Source organism: Cyphomyrmex costatus, unplaced genomic scaffold, assembly GCF_001594065.2.
Source record: "Cyphomyrmex costatus isolate MS0001 unplaced genomic scaffold, Ccosl1.0 scaffold499, whole genome shotgun sequence".
NCBI classification, from domain to species: Eukaryota; Metazoa; Arthropoda; class Insecta; order Hymenoptera; family Formicidae; genus Cyphomyrmex; species Cyphomyrmex costatus.
Genome location: NW_017279259.1, coordinates 8,634 through 26,543, shown reverse-complemented (window position 1 = coordinate 26,543; position 17,910 = coordinate 8,634). Strand labels below are relative to the sequence as shown.

Here is a 17,910-nt window from a genome sequence, read left to right as displayed (position 1 = left end):
TGTGCAGTGAATTTTATTTACCACGTATGTAGTCCTCAATGCCGAAATTTTTCCAGATTTACAACGCAACTCTAATCAATTACCGTGTAGTAATATCACTTTAGTTAAATTGACACAAGCAATCTAAGAAATTTTTGATGCTTAAAGCATATCTTATTGGATCTTAATAATATGTTGAAAGACATATTAAAATATAACGATGTAATGTTAAATTAATGATAAATTAAAATCTGTGAAAAATAAAAGATTGCGAAGAATTTAGCAACCAAAAGCCTGCTTGACCGTCATCGGCCGATTTCATTATCATATTTACTTTGTTTTCAATATCGACGGTCACAAATCTTAATATTAAAAATATACGCATTAATTATGTAACATATATAAAGGTTTTACGATTCAATCAACATTGTATAATAAGAAGATATCATTATTTATCGTAACAAAATATTATCGCGGAGGATACACAACAATATATATAATTCACTCAACCTGTTAAAAAAATTTTTAAGTCCAATTCATTTAAATAATTGCATAAAACAGTCATGGTAGCAAGCTCCTCATGCATTCCTCGTAACTTTTCAATAATTCGATCGTATCTTGCCATGTGTTCCGTCCGGATCGTTTTGTCACAACAATATTGTAACATTGTCACAGCCATAAAACAGGAATGCGTATATCAGCTTCAATGAGACCTTCTATGACACTAAATTTGGCTTGTTTCAAATCCGGATATTTGTATACTTTAACTAAGAAGTACTCGAGAATCTCAACCATAAACGAGATTAATAGCGATGAGAAAATGTTGATTAATTCATATGTAACTGCTGACCGAGTTTCAGGCCAAAAGAGTTGGTTGATGTATATTCCTGCAACGTCTTTGCGTATGTCAACAATAAATAAGACTTTGCATCCTGGCTGGGTGATAAGACAGATAAAAATATCATTTGTATGTTATTGATAATTTCCAGGTTATTAAAGATGATGCAGCTAATACTGAAATCATTTATGAATAAACGCACGGCTTGGTTGATTGGATAGAAATCTAATTTTTTAGGATGGGGTACATTCCAATAAGATACCATTGCGTTACGAAAGACATCAGCAAATATTTTGAAGCATGCTGCATATTTATCCTGTTCCTGATCTGATAAAATATACGATATTGTAAAACGTCTTGCTGCGCTGGATACATTACTATTCATATGGAATCAAAATCTTCGAAGTATATTTTCAGTAAATTCTTCAGATAAAAGATTGAAAATAGATTCAGTAAATGTTGCTAAGAATTTTGCAACGTATTTGTTCTTTTTTTTGGTCGTCCAATCCTTGAAAATCGTTTATCGTTTTGAGCCATAGATCGAGATATCTTACGACGTATTCACTAGGAATCTTGGAAAATAGCTTCATCTCTGAAACCAATGCTTCGTCATCGAGACTCAACGTTGATACAGTTTGACAATATAGGGACCATGTTTCAGGATTTGGGTCTGAAAGAAAACATATCTGGAACGTCTCGAATAAAATTTGTCGTACTGAATGATCCTTCTCGATTGCCCACGTTTTCTGGAGAAAGTCTGTAAGCTCATGCATAGTCGTTATCATATACATCAGCCCAATTCCATGCTTACGTGTGGTCACATCCATACTCATCAATTTTTGTGCAATTGATATAACTTTAGGCAAAGAAGTTCGCCTACTTACACTTGTTAGTGTATACAAACCTATTGATAAATAATCTCCTACACACAATCTAACTATGAGATCGAGAGGTATTGGTGGATTAGAAAGTCTCATGCTCAATAGTAAATATTTTATAATTTCATAGTTATTTTTAGCATTGGGATGATTGATATCTATCGTTGTTTCTATGGGTATGAAAGGATCGATCAGTTTTGTCAATTCATCACCATGACATAAAAGAGCCAAGACAACTAGGCTTGATGATATTTCATCTGTATTTTTATCGTAAATATAATTCATGCAACGTTCAAAAAATTTAATGGGCAAGTCTTTATACCATTGTGTGGCCTTGATAAAACGTTGTACATGTTTTAAATTATAGTCCTTCATGCAATTTGCTAAATATTCTTCCCAATTATCCAGTATGTTTGGTAAATCTCGTTTCAATAGAGCGTGCGCCACGCCTGACGTTACACACGCATTTGGGATATTTGAAGGAAACCAACTGCAGTACAGTTCTGGCTCATTTTCCTGCAATATATTTTTCAAGATAGAATTTTTGCCAGAACGTAGAATTTCGTAAATAACATCCATTAACCAAGGATAATCTCTAATTGTCATTTTTTCTATTTTGGTGCACGATTTTTTATACCAGTTATTAAAATCATATATTGCTGCAAATAATTTGCTGAAAAAATACTTTTTTTCATAAATCTCTTTAAAAGATTTTTTTTTAATTTGATTTGCGAAAGTTACGAGACATTGTCTCTCATACCGTGGATATTCTGTAAGTATGTTAAATTCGTAACGTCGATTACTTTCCAAAAGCATATCGATGAGCTCCTCAATTGGCATATTGTGTATAAGTTTGAAATGTATTATAGCCACGAGTATCATTACCGGCATGAATTTATGTTTTACATAACATAATTGAACAATGTCTAATATAAGAGAAATCAGCTTTTCATTTAAATAAGGTAAATTGTATATTTCTGATAGTTGATCGAATATTTTTGTGAACACCAGCCTGTCTTCGTTTTTATGTCTATCTAAAAAATATTTTAAGAAATCGAACAAGGCATCATTATCTTTATTAACATTACAAGCATAGATCATTTGCAAAAGGAGATCAATTCTATCCATTTTTTCTGTAGTTTTATTTAATTTTTCTTTGATAACCGGAATAACTTCGTTAACAGGTAAATAACAAATCCAAGCTTCGTTGATGGGAGGTACCCGAATGACACATAGATTACCGTTTTCCATATAGAATAAATATTGACAACGATTCTCCTCTAAGTTCTGCTCCTCGAGAATTTTAATTTTAGCCTGTTTGATTCGTTCCTCGACAGGTAATAACTGTAATAAGGCAGGCGTAACATTGTTTGTTTCGTCAAGAAGATCAACATTATATTTATCCTTGTATGATTTACTAAGCAAATCGTATTGTTTATCACGTGGATAATGTTTCAAGTAACTGAGCATATTATCTGTAGAGAAGTCAGATATTGTTGTAGGCAACAGACCAGGGAAAACTTTTTCCATTAAATCCTTATTAATTTTTTTGAGTGGCAAGATACGAATATATAACTGTGGCTTTTGTATCAGGTGTTGCTGAGCTTTCTTAAGAAATATTTCGGCGCACTTGTTGCTCAAAATAATATTCGGTGGAGAAGTTTCATGAATCTCAAACAGTTCTATAAAAGCCTCCAGTCGTTTCTTTATTAATTTAGGGAGGAAAGATTTGTATCTATCAATGCCGATCGCGAAGGGAGTCGTATTACGCTCAGTCGCATTTAGTTCACGGGGTTTCAATAATTTGAGAAAACGCACTACCAAATCCGGATTGATATAAAAGATCTTTTTAACAATGTTAATAGGCAACACTAATTCCTTCTGCACAATTATTTCATAAGTGAAAGTCTCATTGCAAGCTATGATCAACGGATAAGCGATTTGAATGCCATAAATCGATACCATTTCTGTAAATATTTCCTGCGCAAAAATTGGATCCTTGCCAGACAATTGATGTGCAAGCGTTAGTACAATACGGGTTCTTGTGTTTACAGAAACGTAAGGGAAAAGATGTTCGAAAAAATACCTGACGTTAACAATTTCTTTATGGCTACCATCAAAAAACCAAAAGGCTTTAAAGGCACGGTTTATTATCGCTGAGTCTTCGCACTTAAGAGCAAATGTTATATCTTCATGTTTCTTTTTTTTGATGGCAGTTTCTACATTTAATATAGGCAGTAATTCTGGTGGAAATTGTTCAAGATCGCTACTGCTCTGGTACAAAGCCAATCTTCCGATCCAACATAATTTCTCATTGGCAGTATCGCCCGGTATTTTTTGAATTGCCCGTAAATAAGACATCTGTAAATCATGAGGTATTGTAGTCATATATTGCAAGTATATGAGAGAACTAATTGCTTTATTTTCTTGTATTATCTGGCGAAATTATTACCATCGATTGAATGAATTCAACGCTTGCTTATTTTATTTAATCAGAAGGCGAGTTGATGCGGATTAACCTGTTGAATGTTCCGATATGAAATTTTTACATGGAAAATGAAACGCAGTTACTGCGTAAATATGGAAAGTTTATTTCCAAAGTATATGATACCAAATACCATCAATATACGATACAAAATACCAAAAAGAAAACTGATTTGTGTGTCAAAAAACCGAAATCTATTTTTCGCTAAATGCACTAATGCAATTTCGCCTTTGATGAGAGAAACGTATTACTGCGTATACTTACTCAATTCAATATTGCCCGTACTAATTGTAAAGTCACTCCGGACTGACTTCGTCTTAAATTTATTGGCCTCGCAGCCTAACAGGCTGAAAGCTGAAACTTTACCACTGAAGTAATTCTCAATTCTTGAAGTGAGTTGCTTCGAACACGTACAGCGACCAACAACGTCGACACATTATATACACATACAGTAGCGCAACTCTCTGGGGGCGGAATCCATATAGATGTTGCTCAAGACTCGAGCTAGTGCTTAAGACGTCACGAACCAATCAGAGAACCGTATTAACGTCTTAAGACATTGCTTGAATTGATCTTGAGATTGTGAACGGACTATGGATTCCCCGGTTTGGGTGATTTTACATGCAGCGCGGTACTACGCGGTACACGATACGCGATAGGCGGTAAAGTAACTTTGGAACCGCGCGCGGTAAGCCTATTTTTTCCTACTATTACATGGAGCAGAAACTGCGCGGAAAAGCGTCACGGACTAGTGACAAGTTGACATTACTATGCACTTTTTAATGAAATTAATAGATTTAAATGCAATTATTAAGCAGATTTGTTGAAAAAATAATATTATTGATAAAATATGCATAGAAATAAGTTAATACATTTAAGAAAATGCATACAAATGTGAACTTGTCTCTATACTGTGCCGCCTTCCTCGCTTCATGTAATAGTAGGAAAGAAGAAGTATAGGCGGAACGATAACGACATGGCCGGCATCGGCTCGGTCGGCTGGGTGCATAACTAGAAATTAGCACAGGTATATACTGCAGTGTATACTGCCAAGTAAAGAGAAATAATTTCGGAGTTCGGAGTTTGGTAGGAACAAAAACGATTTTTGCATTAATTAAAGACTGTTTTCGTCATGGAGACTGCAGATATGATGTTAATGGCCATGATAATATTATTAAATAGATTAAATTTAATAATTACCATGCGCTTTATTGGCCACTTGGAAGAAATTTGCGTGAACTTTTCAGGTTAATTACCTTATAGATACTTTACCGCGTACCGTGTACCGCGTACCGCGGCTTGCTGCCGCGGTTCCGTAGTTACTTTATTACCGCCTACCGCGTTCCGCGCTGTATGTATAATCACCCTGAGAGCGGCCATGCCCGGGATTTAGCTGTTACTTTATTTTGAAGCGCCTCTATGTCTACAAAACATAGACATTGAACTATGTAGCCAATGTCCACGATTTTTTGGTTCGAATCTTCCCTATGTCCATGATTGTCGATCCGTTAGACAAACAAAGACAGACAATCGATTGTCTTTTAATTAAAAGGCTTATTTAAAATAAAAAATATATAGTTCCAGAAACTTGTTTAAAATATTAATTAAGAAATAAATTATTTATTATTATTCTTTATTAAAAATACTATAGTTTTTTTCATTCGTGTAATAAAAAGTTATTGCAAACTAATAATCGCTTGCTGTAACGTAATTGAAATATATATCTAAGGTATTCATGAGCTGTATGTGCACATAACGAATCAAAAAATAAAGCAAAATCAAACAATATAAAGCTTATTCATCCGAAAGTATTAATAATATTAAGAATATATTATTTTACTTATTTTGTAATATACATTGATGTTTTGCGACAGTTAGATGATTGACGTAAGTGGCTTTCGGGATTTTATCGTGGAAGAGCGAACCCGTGTGAAACTGGCTCCCCAATATTAAAAAATCGATTTTTTTCTTCATGCATTCGTTTGCTCATCGTTTGCTCACGAATACTCAGTTGGAATTTTCGTTTGCTCACCCTTAGTTCAAATGATACAAGAAAATTAAGTTTTGGTATCGAATTAAAAAAAATGATTTTTTTTCTTCATGCATTCGTTTGCTCACAAATCTTTTGAACTAAGGGTGAGCAAACGAAAATTCAAACTAAGCATTCGTCAGCAAACGATGAGCAAACGAATGCATAAAGAAAAAAATCGATTTTTTAATATTGGGGGACTAGGGTGAAGTTGGCCCCCAAAACATAATTTTCGTATATCTTTTGAACTAAGGGTGCGCAAACGAAAATTCCAACTAAGCATTCGTGACCAAACGATGAGCAAACGAATGTATGAAGAAAAAAATCGATTTTTTAATATTGGGGGGCCAGTTTCACACGGATGAAGAGCAAACAGTCATCGTTCATCTCACTTACCGAGCAGTTAAGTTATTCCATTACCATGGCTCGTGTAGATAGGTGTAGCTCTGTACCTTAGCTCTACTTGCCATTTCTTTTTGAAACATATTTGTAATAAATATTAAATAATATGAAACGTTGTACCTGAGATTCCAAAAACTTACTCAAAATATTAAATTAGAAATAAGTCAGAAATTTTTTTTATTTCAAATAATAAATATTAAATAACTGCTCAATCTTTTTATTTAAGAGAGAGAGGGAGAGAGGGAGGGAGAGAGAGAATTTAAAATATACATTTTAAATAAAATCGTTTTAAATACCGACCGACCGCTGACTGATATATACGACTTATTTAAAATAAAAATTATAAAATAAATTTTGGAAACTTACAATAATAAAGTTTAAATAATCCTTTTATCTTTTTTAGTAAAAATATGTATTTTAAATAACTTTGTTTTTTAAATAGGAATCGAATCCTGTATATTAGTATGAAACATTTTGACGTTATATTACTTGAAATAAAATAAGACCCAATTAGTATTTTTTTTGTCGCGGAATTAATATAAAATAATTTCTTACATTGATTTTTTCAAAACTATCATAGCTATTTAGTGGCATAAGTCGTTTAATGTAATATCGTAATTATATCGTGGTACTGCATATCGAAGAACATATTTTACATTTACTTTATAATTTTGAATATTCCTTATTAACTAATGTGCTGACAAAAGACAAAAGGTAAAAAGTGATTTTTACCAACATGGTTTTTTTTTTACGTAATTATTTACGTTAAATGTTTTTGATATCCTAACATTATATATTTTAATATTTATAAATCTCTGTCTCTCTTTTTAATGATTTACAATTAAATAAAAATTAATATGTTATATACATTTTTTAAATAAAAATAAATTAAAATTTTTTTTAATTTTAAAAATAATTTGGACTAAGTAGAATAATAATGTGTATAAATATATATATAGCATTCGTATACATTTAATATATATATATATATATATAATTTACTCTTTGATTTTGGATAAAGAATGCGGAATAAGACATAATAATTGGCAATACTAAACAATTCAAAAGTAACAAAAAGGCACAATGCGTCAATTTATTTTGTTAAAAATATTGCGTACTTATACGAATTTCGTGTAATAAAACGTTACATTACAAACTATAATAATTACTTTATTGTAACATAATTTGAAATATCTAAAGATGAAGTATTCAAGAGTCGTGCGTAATAACATGTAAGAAATAAAGCAAAAATCGTATAATAAATTGCAATTATCGGAGAACAATATAAAAATGTGACGAATTTTAATTATTTTGTAAATAATACGCGAGCGCGTTTTAATGAATATTTCGACGGTTAATATTAGACGGTTAGTGAAAGCAACCTTGGGAATTGTTTTGATGTGGAAGGGCGGACGCACAGTCCCCGCTCACCCGGCTCACCGATATACCAAGCGGCAAGCAGTTATTCCATTATCGCAGCTCGGTATAGGTAGGTAGCTGTACCGCTCAACTTAATATTTCTTTCTGAAACGTATTTTTGTGACAAGCACTATTAAAGATAATACTAAACGTTGTATTTTACATTTCAAAAACTTACTTAAAATATTAAATAAGAAATAAGTTAGAAAAAGTTTTTTTAAAATACGAAATGTTAAATAACTGCTTCACACATTTTACTTTTATATAATTTAAATACATAATAAATACATATACATATATACATATATATATTTGAAATATATATTTTAAATAAAATTATTTTAAAGACTACCGACTGCTGCTGGCACTTAGCTCTTCAATTCTGTTCTATTTTGTATTTTTTTTTAATAGGACCAAATTATATTTTTGTATAATAATAATTTGACTTTAAATTATTTGAAACACAGTGAAATTCAATTAGTATTTTATCGCAGAAATAATGAGATCCCATAAAAAAACCTTTTTTTAAAAAAGAAAAAAACATACGCCAAGTGCATATAAAAGATACTGAACTTCTTGATCAAAAATAGATATGAGATAAATATAATTGACCAAGTGTATTTTTCATTACGCCAGTCACATAAGACAGACCGAAAGTGACTATAATTGTCAACTGGATTATAGTGAAGAAAAAACTTGGCGTGCCCGGGTCGCATTAATTGTAAACAGTATTCAGTGAAAACATTATTTCAACATAGTATTTGCATTATAAATTAAAATATAAAAATAACAGACATATGTATACAGATATATACGTATAATATATACGTATAATATACACGTATAATATAGTGATATAATTAGTATCATTATTCACTATATAGTGATATAATTTGTGGGACATGAAAATATATTCACAACTAAGTATTATAATATGTTCAGTAAGCAATTATTAACATCTTTTCTTTGTTGAATTGTTTTCGCATATATTGTGTATACTGCAGAATATTGCGATAGAACCAAGGTTCTAGAATATTGCGTTTTAATGCGACCCGGGCACGCCAAGTTTTTTCTTCACTATAATCCAGTTGACAATTATAGTCACTTTCGGTCTGTCTTATGTGACTGGCGTAATGAAGAATACACTTGGTCAATTATATTTATCTCATATCTGTTTTTGATCAAGAAGTTCAGTATCTTTTATATGCACTTGGCGTATGTTTTTTTCTTTTTTTAAAAAAAGGTTTTTTTTGGGATTTCACTGCTTTTTGTTAATTATGAAAACGTGATAATAATGTAGGAAATTTAAATCCTCTAAAAATAAATACAGATTCTGTTTCTAAAATAGTTATTTTGTAAATTTCTATTTATTTAATATTAAAGATGTACTCGTATTGTATTTATTGACACTTAATTATACTTAAGTTTATTTGTACTTAATTTAGATTTGTTCTAAGAAAAATATATACGCGCTCTTTGCATTTCGTGGCCACTTACATACTTCAACTTTTAAATCATTTATGGATGTCCATTTTGTACCTTTAGCTCGCAATAAATTTGTGTAATGTCCTTCGTCTATATTTTTACCATGATGAAGAATCGCACTATTAACTTTATAAATATTATCACCGATACAAATTTTTGACGAAGGTATGGATTTAATATTAAGATTTGTAATCTTTATAACTTCTTCATTATTAACTTTAAATAATAATAATTGAATAATAAGTACACGTTTGGTCGTTGTTATACTAGTCTTTTCAAGTAAAGCAGTTGAATTACAATTACATGTATGTGTCACACGTACGATTGAAAAATACATGTATGTGTCACACGTACGTCTGAACATAACTGAAACGTACCCTTTTCGGGACTCGGTCTCTAGATCTCGGTATCGGCTGCACCAATTTTATTCGGACTGGTCGCAATCGAAAGATACCGATGACATTATATAATAAAAGTGTTTTTAGATTTTTGATTCTGCTTTTAAATTCTGAGTAATTTTAATCTAAAGTTTCAAGATGTGAAAACTCGAGATAAAGCTAGTGGTAGCGTCGTGAATTTGACATCGACATGAACATATACACGCATCAAGTATCACGTCATGTCAAACGGTTATATTTTTATTTTATGCACTTGGCGTCGCGACGCTACCGCGTCGCTTGATATTTATCATAAACATTTCTTAGCATGTTACAATTATTTTATACTTATCTATCAGAACAATTTGTAGATTTATGTAGTAGGTTTTAGATTTGTCTTCATAAAATAAAGTAGGTTTTACATTTTTCTCCTTAAAATAAATGTATCTCTTAAAAAATATTTTTTAATATAGTAATTCTCTTTTTATTATCAGTTTATGCAAAAAGAAATTTAAATCTAACTTGACAGTACAAGTTATATTTTAAACAGATATTGTTTTTGTTAAATTAAAAGTCATTTTAAATTAATCGAATCATAAAAAATAACAATAAAAACGGATTTTTATAATGTACAAAACCATCTATCACATAGATATATTTATTTCATGATTAAAAAGTTCACAAAATCATCAAAATCATTCAACAAAACTTACCAATATAGAAAAATAAAAAACAAAATAAATACAAATGTTTAATAGTCGCCAAAGAAGCAGTAGAAGATTATATATTGGTACATGTAGAATGGGATAAGACTAGAAGAATGTGATCAGTCTCTCAAGTTTTCCAGGATACTGCCGCTATTGCTGTTGTTTGGTTCGTGAACTCTCTCGACGTCTTTGTGTACTTCTTGACATTTGTATTCCGTGGAACCATGATTCTCGTCATATCGCTGCCTGTCATTTTCGTTCTCTTCTAGTTTACTTAGCTGCGGATTTCGAGCGCGAGATGTTATGATCTATCCTTCGATTTTGCGCGCGCCTCCTTATACGTTTGGATTCACGATGTGATTCTTCTGCTATAACATGGATTAATATAATTATATATTACAAACTGTTTTTAAATATATGTTAGCATGGAAAAAAGATATATGTTAGTAATAATTACTACATTGTTAAACAAATTTGATGTGTGCGTGTGTGTGGTGTGTGTGTGTGTGTGTGCGTGGGTGTGTGTAAATTTGAACATACGTCAGGGTGTATATCTTAAAAAATGCCTATTAATCACGTTGCGTTATTATACGTATTTCTGATCAATAATTGAGTCGGTATTGAAAAAGTTTTGAATCATTTTACAATATTTTCGCAACAGTTAACGAGATATTAAGTATTGAAGATTGTCAAATAAGGTTACCAAATTTTTTAATAATTTTCTTTTATCTATTACAAAAAATTTTTATTTTTAATAAAATTTTTATATACCATAATCTTCAATTATCATTAGATGGTAATTCTTTTTAAGAAATTTTTCGAACGTTCTTCTCAGGACTACTTTAAAATTTTACAAAAAGATGTCTTGAACAAGACTTTTAGTCAAATCCTATAAAAATACTCTTTTAAAATGTTTTTTGGACATAATTGTTTAAAACATTTTTGAGAACAAGAATAAGAACAATGTTTTATGACAATCCGTAAATCAGCATATGTCACGTACCGACGTACCCGAGTAAAAATGAGTTCGTAATCGCGCGTAAAAATAATGAGATACGTCTGCTTTTATGGGTTTCATTGTGTTTTTCTAAAAACTTATTGACTTACCCTCGTACATAGATAATTAAATTGATAAATAAATAGAATGAGATATTTTTCTGATCGTTGCCAATACACGATTTATATATAGATGAATTAATATCAGTTAACGAGATATTAAGTATTGAAGATTGCCAAATAAGGTTACCAAATTTTTTAATAATTTTCTTTTATCTATTACAAAAAATTTTTATTTTTAATAAAATTTTTATATACCATAATCTTCAATTATCATTAGATGGTAATTCTTTTTAAGAAATTTTTCGAACGTTCTTCTCAGGACTACTTTAAAATTTTACAAAAAGATGTCTTGAACAAGACTTTTAGTCAAATCCTATAAAAATACCTTTTTTAAAATGTTTTTTGGACATAATTGTTTAAAACTTTTTTCAGAACAAGAATAAGACAATGTTTTATGACAATCCGTAAATCAGCATATGTCACGTACCGACGTACCCGAGTAAAAATGAGTTCGTAATCGCGCGTAAAAATAATGAGATACGTCTGCTTTTATGGGTTTCACTGTGTTTTTCTAAAAACTTATTGACTTACCCTCGTACATAAATAATTAAATTGATAATTAAATAGAATGAGATATTTTTTTGATCGTTGCCAATACACGATTTATATATAGATGAATTAATATTACCGCAATTAAACGGAAAATATCTTTGACTATAATAATTGATTTGGATTCATTACGACAACTATAGTGTCGTAAATAAATAGAATGAGATATTTCTGATCGTTGGCACTTAATTTGACGCGTTCAGCAGACTCGACATTTGACTGAGCGCTCGCTGTTATTGGTACATTCTTCTAAACCTAAAGTTCTGATTGAATGATCTAAAAGAATACACCAATAACAACGAGCGCTCAGTCAACTGTTGAGTCCGCTGAACGCGCTCATTAATTCGTCTATATAAATCGTGTATATTACCGCAATTAAACAGAAAATACTTTTTGACTCTACTAGATGATTTGGATTCTAGTAAAAATGAGTTCGTAATCGCGCGTAAAAATAATGAGATACGTCTGCTTTTATGGGTTTCACTGTGTTTTTCTAAAAACTTATTGACTTACCCTCGTACATAAATAATTAAATTGATAATTAAATAGAATGAGATATTTTTTTGATCGTTGCCAATACACGATTTATATATAGATGAATTAATATTACCGCAATTAAACGGAAAATATCTTTGACTATAATAATTGATTTGGATTCATTACGACAACTATAGTGTCGTAAATAAATAGAATGAGATATTTCTGATCGTTGGCACTTAATTTGGCGCGTTCAGCAGACTCGACATTTGACTGAGCGCTCGCTGTTATTGGTACATTCTTCTAAACCTAAAGTTCTGATTGAATGATCTAAAAGAATACACCAATAACAACGAGCGCTCAGTCAACTGTTGAGTCCGCTGAACGCGCTCATTAATTCATCTATATAAATCGTGTATTTTACCGCAATTAAACAGAAAATACTTTTTGACTCTACTAGTTGATTTGGATTCATTGGCTGCGTTCAGCACAGAAAGCAGCTTTGCAACTGTTGTAAAATTCTTTAATATGATTGGTCTTGCCCTTATTTCCTCATTAGATCTAAATGTATAAGCCAATTATATTCAAGAATTTTACAACAGTTGCAAAGCTGCTTTTTCTGCTGAACGCAGCCATTAAAACTAGTGCTGAATTACAGAATAAGTTGTTATTAACAATTGTTATTAAAGTTATATTACTATATATTAGTAACTAAATTTTTGAAGTAAATAATACGTTCTGTATAAAAACGAACATTTAAATTAAACAATATTTAAATGTAAATCTTATAGGACCGTACATGTGAGAAACACAACTAATAAGAAAATGCCTTTAACGGTCGAGCTGGATCTTAGATGCTAACTATAATTTCGTATGAATTTATATATTACATATGTATATCTTTTAAACCGCGTACCGAACAATTTTTCGGTCTTGAAACGCCTCTCTACGAAATCGCGATAATATCACGAGTTAAATTATTTAGCAATTTAACAGTTTTGCGATGCTTATAGCATTTTGGATCTTAATAATGTTAAACGACATATTAAAATCTGTCAATGAAAATCTGTAAATAATTAATTTATATTGCGAAAAATATTACCTCGGCCGAGAGTCAAACCTGAATCTCTTACATTCCATGCGAGCGTCCTCCCAGTTAGATCATCGAGGCCTTAGTAATATTCTAGATGCAATAATCGCACAGTGGATCAGACGACCCGAAATCTTGGCCAAAAACGAAGTACGGAATTTAAAGAAAAGAAACTGTTTATTGTTTAATAAACACTTCAGAGTACTTAAAAACTGATTCTTACATGTGTGTTCATTGATTAATAGCATTACTCGATATATTTATAAACTTAGAAAATCACATAAAATCAATATTGGAGAGCATAATGCATTCACTAATGAATTTTTGAATAATTTCGAAATATGCAGTTTTTTTGGTATTTTTTCATTAATGTATATTAAAAGATTATGAAATATGTAAAATAACTATTAAGAAAATATGTACGTTTAATATATTTGGTACAATTTATTCAACCGTAAATTGATATTTTTCATATGTACGCGTTGTCGATTCTCGCCGCACCTAAACTTCACATCCAAATGAACAAAATGAGGTACCATTTTGTTTGGTAAAATGGTACCTCATGTACTTTGAACTTGACCTACTCAATTTCGCTCGTTTTAATTTCTTTCAAAAAAATCTTAATATAAGCATATATGTTGAGCATATAACGATATATTACATTTAGATTAATTTGATGAAGTACATACAAATGAGCTATAGAGTAACTAGAAAGAGATGGAAAGTAAAGAGCAAGTGAAATATAAGTTTAGATGGCGTTACTGGGAAACTATCTTATTTCGGGCTTCACTACATCAAAGGTACCGAGAGAGAGTTACGCTACTGTATGTGTATATGATATACTGTGTCGACGCTGTACACGTGTTCCAAGCCACTCACTTGAAGAATTGAGAATAGCTGCAGTGGTAAAGTTTCAGCTTTCAGCCTGTTAGGCTGCGAGGCCAATAAATTTAAGAAAAAGTCAGTCCGGAGTGACTTTACAATTAGTACGGGCAATATTGAATTGAGTAAGTATACGCAGTAATACGTTTCTCTCACCAAAGGCGAAATTGCATTAGTGCATTTAGCAAAAAATAGATTTCGGTTTTTTGCCACATATATCGATATTCTTTTTGGTATTTTGTATCGTATATTAATGGTATTTGGTATCGTATACTTTGGATATAAACTTTCCATATTTACGCAGTAACTGCGTTTCATTTTCCATGTAAAAATTTCATATCTGAACGTTCAACAGGTTAATCAGCATCAATTTGGTCTCCTGATTAAACAAAATATGCAAGACGTTTAAATTCAATCAATCGATGGTGATCATTTCGCCAGATAACACAAGAAAATAAAGCAAAGTTCTCTCATATACTTGCACCTTCACAACTGACACATAATATTTACAAAGTATGTACACATAGAATATTTTATTTCGTTTTGTTCGTCTGTTCGTTTTTAACCATCACTATGGATTATGATTACAAAATTACCTCGTGATTTACAGATGTCTTATTTACGGGCAATTCAAAAAATACCGGGCGATACTGCCAGTGAGAAATTACGTTGGATCAGAAAAGTGACTTTGTACCAGAGCAGTAGCGATCTTGAACAATTTCCACCAGAATTACTGCCTATTTTAAATGTAGAAACTGCCATTAAAGAAAAGAAACATGAAGATATAACATTTGCTCTTAAGTGTGAAGACTCAGCGATAATAAACCGTGCATTTAAAGCCTTTTGGTTTTTTGATGGTAGCTATAAAGAAATTGTTAACGTCAGGTATTTTTTCGAACATCTTTTCCCTTACGTTTCTGTAAAAACAAGAACACGTATTGTGCTGACACTTGCACATCAATTGTCTGGCAAGGATCCAATTTTTGCGCAGGAAATATTTACAGAAATGGTTTCGATTTATGGCATTCAAACCGCTTATCCGTTGATCATAGCTTGCAATGAGACTTTCGCTTATAAAATAATTGTGGAGAAAGAATTAGTGTTACCTGTTAAAATTGTTAAAAAGATATATTATATCAATCCGGATTTGGCAGTACGTTTTCTCAAATTATTGAGACCTCGTCCCTCTAGACTAAATAGGACTTATCAAAATCCCTTTGCGATCGGCATTTATAAATACAAATCTCTCCTCCCTAAATTAATAAAGAAACGACTGGAGGCTTTTATAGAACTGTTTGTGATTCATAAAATTTCTCCACCTAAAATTACTTTGAGCAACAAGTGCGCCGAAATATTTCTTAAGAAAGCTCAGCAACACCTGATACTAAAGCCACAGTTATATATTCATATCTTACCACTCAAAAAAATTAATAAGGATTTAATGGAAAAAATATTCCCTAATCTGTTGCCAAGAATGTCTGACTTCAGTAAATATACTATGCTCAGTTACTTGGAACATTATCCATGTGATAAACAATACGATTTGATTCGTAAATCATTCATGATTAAATATGGTGTTAATATTCTTGAAGAAACAAGATATGTCCGGCCTGACTTATTACAGTTATTACCTGTCGAGGAACGAAACAGAATGGCTAAAATTAAAATTCTCGAGAAGCACAACTTAGGGGAGAATCGTTATAAAGATAAAGTCTCTATGGAACTCGATAATCTATGTGAACAGAAGTTCTCTTCCGTGACCGAAGAATCTTGCTGGTTTTATTATTTACCTGTTAACGAAATTATTCCGGTTATCAAAGATAAATTAATTAAAACTACAGATGAAAAAGATAGAATTGATCTCCTTATGCGAATGATCTATGCTTGTAATGTTAATAAAGATGATAATGCCTTGTTTGATGTCTTGACATATTTTTTAAATAGACATAAAAACGAAAACTCTGGGGTGTTCCAACGAATATTCCATCACCTTTTAGAAATATATAATTTACCTTATTTAAATGAGAAGCTGGTTTCTCTTGTATTAGACATTGTTCGATTGTGTTATGTAAAACATGAATTCATACCGGAAAGAATACTCGTGGCTATAATACATTTTAAACTTATACACAATATGCCAATTGAGGAGCTCATTGATATGCTTTTAGAAAGTAATCAATGTTACGAAAGTTTTAACATACTTAAAGAATATCCACAATATGAGAGGCAATGTCTTGTAACTTTCGCAAATCAAATTGAAAAAAAATCTTTTAAAGAGGTTGATGAAAAAAAGGATCTTTTCTGCCAATCGGAAAAAAAATCTTTTAAAGAGATTGATGAAAAAAAGTATTTTTTCTGCAAATTATTTGAAGCAATATATGATTTTAACAACAGGTATAAAACATCGTGCACCAAAATAGAAAAAATGACAATTAGAGATTATCCTTGGTTAATGGATGTTATTTACGAAATTCTACGTTCTGGCAAAAATTCTATCTTGAAAAATATATTGCAGGAAAATGAGCCAGAACTGTACTGCAGTTGGTTTCCTTCAAATATGGCAAATGTAACGTCAGGCGCGGCGCTCGCTCTATTGAAACGAGATTCACGAAACGTACTGGATAATTGGGAAGAATACTTAGCAAATTGCATGAAGAACTACAATTCAAAACATGTACAACGCTTTATCAAGGCCACGCGATGGTATAAAGACTTGCCCATTAAATTTTTTGAACGTTGCATGAATTATATTTACGATAAAAATACAGATGAAATACCGTCAAGCCTAGTTGTCTTGGCTCTTTTATGTCATGGTGATGAATTGACAAAACTGATCGATCCTTTCATACCCACAGAAACACTGATAGATATCAATCTTCCAAATGCTAAAAATAACTATAAAATTGTAAAATATTTACTATTGAGCATGAGACTTTCTAATCCACCAATACCTCTCGATCTCATAGTTAGATTGTGTGTAGGAGATTATTTATCAATGGCTTTGATGACACTAACAAATGTAAGTAGGCGAACTTCTTTGCCTAAAATTATATCAATTGCACAAAAAATGATGAGTATACCTGTGAGCACATGTAAGCATGGAGTTAGGCTGATGTATTTGATAGCGACTAAGCATGAGTTTATAGACTTTCTCCAGAAAACATGGGCAATCGAGAAGCATCATTCAACACGAC

General features: G+C 31.3%; 2 protein-coding genes across 2 annotated transcripts; one reads left to right on the top strand and one right to left on the bottom strand.

Moving 5' to 3' along the window:
• Positions 1-1,208: 1,208 nt before the first annotated feature.
• Positions 1,209-4,083, bottom strand: LOC108778234 (uncharacterized). The gene is given in 3 exon segments (XM_018545356.1): positions 1,209-1,310; positions 1,312-2,897; positions 2,937-4,083. Coding segments are annotated over 3 exon segments (2,835 nt in total).
• A 10,503-nt stretch (positions 4,084-14,586) lies between these two features.
• LOC108778233 (uncharacterized) lies at positions 14,587-17,848 on the top strand. Its single transcript, XM_018545355.1, has 5 exons — positions 14,587-14,634; positions 15,158-15,229; positions 15,327-16,630; positions 17,111-17,735; positions 17,825-17,848. The coding sequence occupies exons 1-5, from the start codon at positions 14,587-14,589 to the stop codon at positions 17,846-17,848; spliced, it is 2,073 nt and encodes a 690-aa protein (XP_018400857.1).
• Positions 17,849-17,910: the final 62 nt, after the last annotated feature.